This window comes from Octopus sinensis, linkage group LG17 (assembly GCF_006345805.1).
Source record: "Octopus sinensis linkage group LG17, ASM634580v1, whole genome shotgun sequence".
In the NCBI taxonomy this organism is placed as follows: Eukaryota; Metazoa; Mollusca; class Cephalopoda; order Octopoda; family Octopodidae; genus Octopus; species Octopus sinensis.
The window spans coordinates 53,855,926-53,866,025 of NC_043013.1; the positions used below are offsets into that span (position 1 = coordinate 53,855,926).

Below are 10,100 nucleotides of genomic sequence, written 5' to 3' on the forward strand. Positions count from 1 at the left end.
CTCGTGTGAATATATATTTGTTTATATATGCATATATACTTGTGTGTGCGTGTGTGCGTATATGTGCGTGCGTGTGTGTGTGTGTGTGTTCAATTTCCTTTCTTTTTCTTCTTATAGTTTCCGTCTTTTGCTTCTCTGCACTCTATTATTATTATTATTATTATTATTATTATTATTATTAGTAGTAGTAGTAGTAGTAGTAGTAGTAGTAGTAGTAGTAGTAGTAGTAGTAGTAGTAGTAGTAGTAGCTGTTGTTGTTGCTGCTATTGCTGTTGAACCAGCAGTCCTGGCCAAATGCAAAAAAGAAAAGAAGCAAGTCAGAGTGAAGTGAGTGGCACTGCAACTCGAGGTCATTCTCCTTAACAAACCAATTAAACAGAGGAGGTTATATAGTTGGTGGTCAGCTTAAATCTTTATAAATAAAACCTCTCACTGGATTACAGAACCTATCAGTGTATAACAAGAAGCCAGCCGTCATGCGCCGGTATTTCTGGAGAATTTTTACGCTGTTTTCTACCATAGTGCTGCCACAGTGTGTAATCGGCCTCGGCTGCCCCTTGAAATGTTCCTGTCACGGAAATATAGTCGATTGTATCGGTGCCAATTTATCCTCTGTTCCTTTGAATATACCAATAGACACAAAATATTTAAATCTAAATAACAATAATATTCGAAGTTTGGAAAGCACGCCATTCCAAAATCTGAAAATGCTTACGCGTTTATCGTTGCGTGACAATCAGATTTCTGTGATTGATGAGAAGACATTTAAAGAACTCCCTCAACTGTCTGCGTTATACTTACAACGGAATTATTTGCATTCTTTGAATCCTGGTACTTTTTCAGGAGCTTCGAATCTTCGTGATTTGGATTTGTCCACAAATAAACTATCAGATATAAACGGAATATTAAAAAATCTTACTAATTTACAAAACTTGTATATTTCCGAAAATCTCATTAGTCATCTCGACGAAAACAGTTTTTCAGACCAAGTTCACCTAAAACTATTAGAACTTAGCAATAATTTGCTGAAAAAGCTTAATTTGAAAGCATTTCAGAACTTGAAAAATTTATCGATATTGAAAGTTGATCAAAATAAGATTGACGGTATTAGCGAATCTCTTCCCGATGGAATTCCTCTACAGATGTTGGATTTATCTAGATGCGAAATACGGGTATTTCCTTCAGAAATGCCAAAGACTGTGGAATATTTAAATTTAGGTATGAACAAGCTGAAATCAATCTCACGAGATAATCTCAAGAACCTAACTTTCTTAAAAATGTTGATACTTGATAATAACAGAATAAATTCTATAGAAGATAAAACTTTCGGTGGATTTACAAATCTTCAGGAACTGTGGCTGAATCACAACGCAATTTCATTTTTCCCCAAGTATTTACCACCTTCCTTGACATCATTAGTGCTAGACTATAATAAGATCAAGGAAATCCCTCCGAATACTTTTCCCGAAAATTCGGCCTTGCAAACAATTTCATTACAAGGCAATAATTTGGATAACATAAGCGAGGACGCATTTGTGGACTTGCTAAATCTTAAGGAACTGATACTCGATGGCAATCACCTTGTACATATCCAAGACCGGGCTTTTTCTAGTTTGACGAATCTAGAAACGCTAACGTTAAACAGATGTCCTCTGCGGGTTATAAAAAAGGATGCATTTAAAGGATTAACGAAACTGAAACAACTGTACATGACTTTCGTACAAGAACCAACGATTGAAATTGAAGACTTCGCTGGTAATTTGCCTTCTCTGGAAATACTGGATATTCAGTCAAGCCCATCTTTAATTGAAAATATTACCAATTCAGAATCATTTTTATTGGTTCTAAATCAAACAGCCACGGGACTAAAAGAATTTAACATCATGAATGGCTATCTTACCACATTGCCAGCATCTGTCAGAACATACATGTCGGGGGTAAGAATTATGAAAATAGCTGGAAATCTTTGGTTTTGTGACGAAGAACTTATTACCCTTTATAAATGGTTAGCAACAGAACCAGATCAATTTATACAAAAAGATCAAATTACTTGTGTTATGCCGAAAAACCTACGAGGTCTTCCAATACATAATTTAACTACGGAATCGTTTGTTGAAATGTCGACCTTGAGAAAAATGAAAAAAGATCCCGCTGAATTTTTAAATTTCGTTAAAACTTACGAGGAACGAATAATAGTAAAGGATGTGGGTGACATGTCGAGTAACGAAGCCAATGAAATATTCTACAAGATGACCGAGTATTGTCCAATAAATAACGAACAAATCGCTAATACAGATGACTATCGTTTCAGTGGGGAGCAAAGCGCAACGTCACCGTTTCGTCACATAATTGAATTCAAGAGCAACGATTCAAACTCTATGGAACGAAATAGTTCAAAAATCAATAACAATTACGCGAGTGCTTCTGAACAGACTAAAATTGAATCAACAGAAAATTCAAATACCAAAGTTGCCAAAAGCTACGAAGTTGCAACACAAACAAAGACAAGCAACAAACCAAGCGTACATATGAAACATTACCACTTCACTTCTTTTTCTTCTTCCTCTCTAGCTATGTCGACAAACTTATTTAAAACAAGAATTTTTAATGTAGACAAACAATCGCCCTCTGTTACAATAAAAAGGACTACCACTGTATCAACTAGCCCACCACAGAACGAATCACCTCACTATTTGAAAATATGGGCGTCAGCAGCTTCCATAACTACCGTGGGTATTTCCTTAGCAACAGGTTCTTTGTTCTATTTTGTCCTCCGTTTTAGACGCAAAAAATCACAGACTAGAAATAATCGACAGTATTCTATATAACAAGGAAACAACAGTAATTTTAGGTAATTTTTTTTTTCTCTCATTTGCATCTTTATTTTCCCCCATCGTTTCAAGGGGGTAACTGTAAATAACTTCATTGTTTTAACATATGCTGAGTGTTTCCATTTGGTGATTGTTTTTTTTTTGTTTTTTTGGCGTGTTCTTTTTTTGCATTTTTTTTTTTACATTCACATCTCCCATCAACGCATATTATTATTAATGATGAAATATTTCTCGTCTCAGCCATTATATTTTATTTCGCTCGTCTCATTGTTTCATGTTTGTCATTTACCAGCATTAATTCTAGGGATTTCTTAAGCAATTATTTTTATACTTTATCCATCGTAACCATTTCAAAAAAAAAATGTGTCCTCAAGCTCCAATTATGTGTGTATACGCAGCACACACACATACACACATGTTTACGTGTGTGTGTGTGTGTGCATGTGTAAGTTACATATATATATATATATATACACACACAAACACACATACATATATACGTACGTATGTATGCATGTATGCATGTATGTATGTATGCATATATGTATGTATGTATGTGTGTATGTATGTCTTTACAATTTGTCTTAACATCTGTAAATTCTCCGTGATGTTCACAATGCACCATTTTGAAATTACCGTACTTCATTCTGTTACCCTTTTACTAAAAACAGTCGGTCACTATTGGATCCACGATTACTTTTATGTATTTAACATTAATTTATCATTCCCTCGTCACATCGCTCAGTGGATAGAGCGTCGGGCTCGCAATCATGATGTAGTGAGTTCGATTCCCTGACCGGGCTGTGTGTTGTGTTCTTGAGCAAGACACTTTATTTCACATTGCTCCAGTTCACTCAGCTGTAGAAATGAGTTGCGACATCACTGGTGCCAAGCTGTATCGGCCCCTTTGCTTTTCCCGTGGATAACATCGGTAGCATTGAGAGGGGAAGCTGGTATGCATGGCCGACTGCTGGTCTTCCATAAACGAAGTTGCCTTGACTTGTACTTCGGAGGGTAATTTTCGGTCATTTATAACCGAAGGGGGTCTTTGCACCTTTACCCAATTATTACCTCGTCTATATAAAACCTGGTTCCTGACACTGATAGCAACCAAAACGTATAAAAAATGTAGAAGTGTATTGAAATAGTGTAAATATTAAATATATGCATAAAATGAACTAAACAGCAGCTAATTCTTCCGTCATGTCTATACGAGCAAGTCACAGCTACATGAGGCTGTATAAGCCATTTATATATTCTTTCTCTTATAGACTTAAGAGCTGAAGTGTTTGATGGGAGAGAGGGTCAGTCGACTACATAGAGCCTCAATGTTCAACTGGTACTTATTTTATTGTCCTCGAAAGAATGAAAAGCAACGACGACTTCGGCGGTATTTGAACTCAGAGCTGGAAGTATTGCCGCTAAGCATTTTGTCCATTATTCTTCCGCCAGCTCGCCGCCTGAAGTCACGTATATATTAGACTATAAACGTTTTGCTATATTAGATTATATAAGTCACAAAAGATATGTTAGACTGTGTAAGTCACTGCTATGCTACACTAATACATTAGACTTTTGACTAATGTTACACTAATATTTTACACTATAGCAATAATGTACAAAGTATATAATTGAATAAAATATTTCTGAAAAAAAAAAATATATATATATATATATATATATATAAATAAAATTCTCGTTCCAATTTTGTATTTTAAGCTGAATCTTTTACCAAATATAATCCCCCCCAAAAAAATGGAATGGTGTTTCCGAAGTTTATTTTTATATTATCACCAGAGGAGACCTTCTTTGAATTAGAGGTTTACATCTGACCCAAAGCAGGGCCTAGAAATATGACAATCAAACACACGACTTCTAGAATCGTCTCGACGAGATCTTTAAGTGTTCTAACAAGCCATTCGAAAACAATCATCAGTAATTTAATTGTTCACCCACGTGATATATCCATGTTAATGACACATTATGTTTATATATTTATTCTTCATGCTCTACCGATTCTTTCAGCAAAGAAAGAGATGTCTTTGAAATAATATGCGATGTGCTATTTATCGGACAACCGTTTTCTATGTTTAACTGAGTCGACAATCACAGTCGTGCCTGTGAAAGAGAAACAGCGACGATTTGTTTCTGAGTAATATAGGAAACGCCTAGGTGTATCTCGGCGGTACAGGCAACTACGAGTTGTGGCTAGCAGGCTGGTCAACTAAGTGCAATGTCGGGACTTTGTCTGGTACTACAGACAAGGCCTAGATGCATCTAGGTACTGCAAACATCTAAAATTTGTATCGAGGGTAGTACAGACAGCTACAAGTTATATCTGAGTAGCACAGACGAAGCCGAGACTATCTTGAGGCTGCGAACAACCAAGGCTGTGTGTGAGCTGTGCAGACAACTACAAACTGTATCTAAGCAGTACAGATTGCCACAACCTACTTCAGGGTAGTGCGAACAGTGATAAACTGCGACTGCGCACTGCAGGCAATGCCTACAACTATCTCGGCACTGCAGACAGTCAGAGATTATGTCTGGACAATTCAAACATCTACAGACGATGTTTAAGTCGTTCCATGTGACTTCAACCTCAGACATTTCATTGAAATGTATGATTGACTAAACAATATCAGTACCGCCAATAAAGTAATGAGAAGGACTCCGTTAAGAAACCTAGTTTTCCGAAGGTTGTTGCATATTGCCAAGATAAACCACCATCATCATCATCATCATCATTGTCATTATCACTAGCATCTATATAATTAAGACGTCATCAGATGCTTTTAAGTTCTCAGTCCTCAGGTTTTCTACTTCGCCTTTTTATTTCACAAAATTTAAAATGCCATTCAGATATTGGAGATCAACTTGCCTATATTCCCCCATCCCTGCACCACCACCAACCATACACACACACACACTCTCTCCCTCTCTCTCTCTCTCTCTCTCTCTCTCTCTCTCTAAATTGGTGCATTTATTTTAAGACAAGAAGCAATCACTCTTGTCTTTTCCTTTGTGAATTCTGGAAACCGGCGAGGAACACTTCGCCAATATACTCGCCATACTGCCAGTTGCGTGAAAAAACTTGGAGAGGAAATACGAGGAGATTCCCTCGCTCTTATTTAACGTCAAGGAGTGATTTTGAGGGATAATAGGCTGCTCTTTCCAGCGGTTCGACAGATCAGTTTAAGCGCTGATTGCCAACTGTTTTGTTTGCTACCACGGACATGTTATATTTAAATCATCTTTTGCTTGGATGAAAGGCTTTCGAAAAATTTGCCTATTCAACAAGCTCGACGACTCCCTATATTTCTTTGTGAAGTCTCGTTTTCGGAAGCAGTTTCAGGCTCCCTTGATGATTGGTGTTTTTGACGTTATTACTATTGTATTACTGTTGTATTATTGTTGATTGTTAAAAATCGATGATACCGCGACTACTAATACAACTATTTCTAACACTGTTGCAAGTAATAACTGCTTCATTTTGGTTCCCATTCCAGTTTGTACTGTTGTGTTTTAATTACATTTATTTATTCACTTTATAATTATTTCTTCATACATTAACTAATTATTACTAAAATATTTAATGAGTTGTCTTTTATTTTGTAGTATGTGTAGTGTATTTATTGCAGTTTTCTTTCATTTTACCCTTCACCCCATGCACAGAGTTCTGTCAAATTGCAAGAAGAGTCGAGCGAATTGAACAGAACATAACTTGCACCGCATACACAATTCCCTTACAAAATATTTCCCCCCTTTATCTAAATAATTGTTATTCATCTCATTTTGAAATGATATTTCTGTTACAATTAAATGGAATTCAAATCAATGTTTTGTTATAACGGATTGCAACACGAAATAACTATTATTACAGAAAAAAATTTAAGAAAAAGAGTGAGAGGGAGTGAGAGGGAGAGAGGGAGATTTTTTTGTTGCTTCCCAGTTTTTTTTCTTTCTTTTCTCTTCGTTAAAAAATATATTTGATATAAATTGACAAATTCTTATTTTTCGACAGATTTTAGACAATTTTTTTTTCTCTATTACATATATTATTGAGCGTTCTATTTTTATATGGAAATTACTTTTTGACTCGTGTGTGGAATTGGTAAATAACTGTGCTGAGATTGGACTGTTATAGGAAATGTTTCAATAAAAAACTGTCTTTTGTTTCTGTAATATAATTTACAATAAAATGAAAAATTCAACAATAAAAGAAAGAAAAACAAACACATCTTCGTTTGTTTGTTTTTGTTTTTCAATGACAATTTGTGTATGATATAAACTTTGTATATACCAATTTACATTATATATTTGTAACTATTTTATATGTCATTATATGCTATGTTATATATTTATACTGTGTTATAAGTATCTTATATTTGTATAGTGTGTTATGTTGTACATGTATACCGTTATTATATGTTAATGTGTTATGTTCAATGTGGTGAGCTGGCAGAATCGTTAGCACACCGGGCTAAATGCATAGCGGTATTTCGTCTGCCGTTTCGTTCTGAGTTCAAATTCCGGAGAGGTCGACTTTGCCTGTCATCCTTTCGGGGTCGATGAATTAAGTACTGGGGTCGATCTAATCGACTGGCTCCCCTCCCCCAAAATTTCGTGCCTTGTGCCTAGAGTAGAAAAGAATCGTTTGGACACTGGGCATTTCGTCCGTCTTTACGTTCTTAGATCAAATTCCACGAGGTCCACTTTGCCTTTCAGGGGTCGATAAAATAAGTACCAGTTGAACACTGGAGATCGATATAAATCAATACGTTATGTTATATATGTATACTGTTTTATAATGTATATGTAAAGTACGTTTTGTTTGTGTGTGAATGTAATTAATATTTGTATGTGTATTTGTATGTGTATTGGTAAGTATGCAGTGGCGAACTGGGTCTAAAAATATTGGTTGCCAGGAGACTAAGGGGACCCACCCGCAACTACAATGCTATCATTGATTTTTTATTTATTTATTTGAAACTATTCTTTTCAGCTGTCTACAAAGACGGCCAGGCTGAAATAATGCATTCTTCCAGGAGTGTATAAAAAATTCTCAAACTTAAGGGGATGAGCTCCTTAGATACTAACATGGGCTGTTAACTACTGACAGTACTTGTTATTGGTGGTGAAATACACATTATGTGGTCATTTCATCCTTACAAAATACAACATTAACTGCAAAATATAAATTATAAGAATTGTACCTTGTAAATATATCATTATATGTTGTGCATGACACAAATGACTCATATAAAACTCAATTTGTGGGAAGAGTGAAAAGATATTAATTACTTTTGATATAGGCACAGGAGTGGCTGTGTGGTAAGTAGCTTGCTTACCAACCACATGGTTCCAGGTTCAGTACCACTGCGTGGCACCTTGCGCAAGTGTCTTTACTATAATCTTGGGCCAAACAAAGCCTTGTGAGTGGATTTGGTAGATGGAAACTGAAAGAAGCCCGTCGCATATGTGTGTGTGTGTGGTGTGTGTGTGTGTGTGTGTGTGTGTGTCTGTGTGTGTGTGTGTGTGTTTGTCACTCCGAACATCGTTTGACATGCGATGCTGGTGTGTTTATGTCCCCGTAATCCAGCGGTTCGGCAAAAAATGACCGATAGAATAAGTACTAGGCTTGCAAAGAATAAGGCCTGGGGTCTATTTGCTCGATTAAAAAGGTGGTGCTCCAGCATGGCCGCAGTCAAATGACTGAAACAAGTAAAAGAATAAACGATTAAAAGAATAGTAAACACACACACACATGTAAAATACAAAGTTTGTGAAGTATTTTTACCTGTTGAGGTGAGAAATACTGATGAGTAAAGTTGTTTAAATTCAGAAGAATCGGTTGTGCATTGACAATTAATTGTGTTGAACAACTCCAGACTTGAAATATTATCCTCGGTTGATTTCTTGAATGAAATAGTAACGCTAAGAGATCCGCATACCAAGAAGTTATTGAGAATTTTAACAGAATTTGTACTCTACAGAATATTGACCAAAAAAAAGCCAAACAAAAGCAAGACAACTAAAAATATGAATAAAAAGTGATATAAGGAAGATTTAAGAAAAGTGAATTCAAAAGATAACAAATACGAACGCGACTGTAATCTAAAGAAGATGGTTAAAGAATTAAAAACAACAGATCACCCCATTGATCATCGTAATTTCCTTCCAGGGATAAAATTCGACAGTAAAAAAAAGTAGCAACAATGAGAAACACAGATGTTGTCATCACAGACTTAAAGAAACCGAGATTGGTATTAACACTTTTAGGTTAAATGAAATATTTATAGCAGCCACCATAGTTAGAGAATAGTGAATGTCTTCAGATCTCCTCAGATAGAAATGCCAAAACCGATGCAACAAATATGGAGAATAAATATAGAAAAAAAAGAAGGCAGAAAGACCTTTCAATCCTTAACGAAGCCAAAACGAAAAGAGAGAAATTAAGACGCAATATAATGAGACGAGAAACAAAGTATCTGGAAACGAAGAACGCCTGAAATAAGAATTCCTTGCTAAATCTTCCGGTTTCAGTAATAACTATTTCTCTTTTAAGTTCTTGGCCGGCAAATTTGAAAATTGTAGGTTTGTGAGTTAGGCGCTGACATGGCTATGTGGGAAGAAGCTTGCTTCCCAACCACATGGTTCCGGGTTCAAATACAACTTTGTGGCTCCTTGGGCAAGTTTTTTTCTACTATAGCCTCGCGCCGACCAAAGACTTGTGAGTTGATTTGGTAGACAGAAACTGAAGGAAGACCGTCATGTGCGTGTGTTTGTTTGTCCACCCACCGCTTGATGTGATTACGTCCCCGTAACTTAGCAGTTTGGCAAAGTGACAAAATAAGTACCAAGCTTATATATATATATATAAAAGCTTGGTACTTATTTTGTCCATTTATATATATATTCAATTAGCCTCGTTAAGTGATAAGATTTTGTCTAATATAATGATTTAATAATTGCTATTTTAATCTTTAGACCTAATTGAAACAGCTGTCAGAGACTATGTTGGAATTTTGCAGATAACAATTTTTTTTAAATGCTATATCTCCATTTCTTCATTTTCTTAGGTAATTTTGGCCAGTAATTTTGAGGGGAGGGGGTCTTAGTCTATACTATCCATTCCAGTACTTGACTGGTGATGCATTTTATGGATCCGCAAAAGGTTCGAAAGGCAAAGTTGACATTGGTGAGATTTTGAGCCGGAAGAAATGCCGCTAAGCATTTTTGTCAAACGTTAATGATTTTGCCTATCGC

At 35.9% G+C, this 10,100-nt stretch overlaps 1 protein-coding gene and 1 long non-coding RNA gene across 2 annotated transcripts in view; both read left to right on the forward strand.

Annotated features, from left to right (window-relative positions):
- Window positions 1–7,069, forward strand: part of LOC118766805 — a 21,602-nt gene extending 14,533 nt beyond the window's left edge. Inside the window, exon 2 of the long non-coding RNA XR_005002720.1 lies at window positions 5,833–7,069. This is a non-coding gene — a long non-coding RNA (uncharacterized LOC118766805). The remainder of the gene's footprint in view (window positions 1–5,832) is intronic.
- On the forward strand, window positions 347–3,239 carry LOC115220759 (leucine-rich repeat-containing protein 15-like). The gene has a single exon (XM_029790900.2). The coding sequence runs from the start codon at window positions 477–479 to the stop codon at window positions 2,826–2,828; it is 2,352 nt and encodes a 783-aa protein (XP_029646760.1). The 5' UTR covers window positions 347–476; the 3' UTR covers window positions 2,829–3,239.
- Window positions 7,070–10,100: the final 3,031 nt, after the last annotated feature.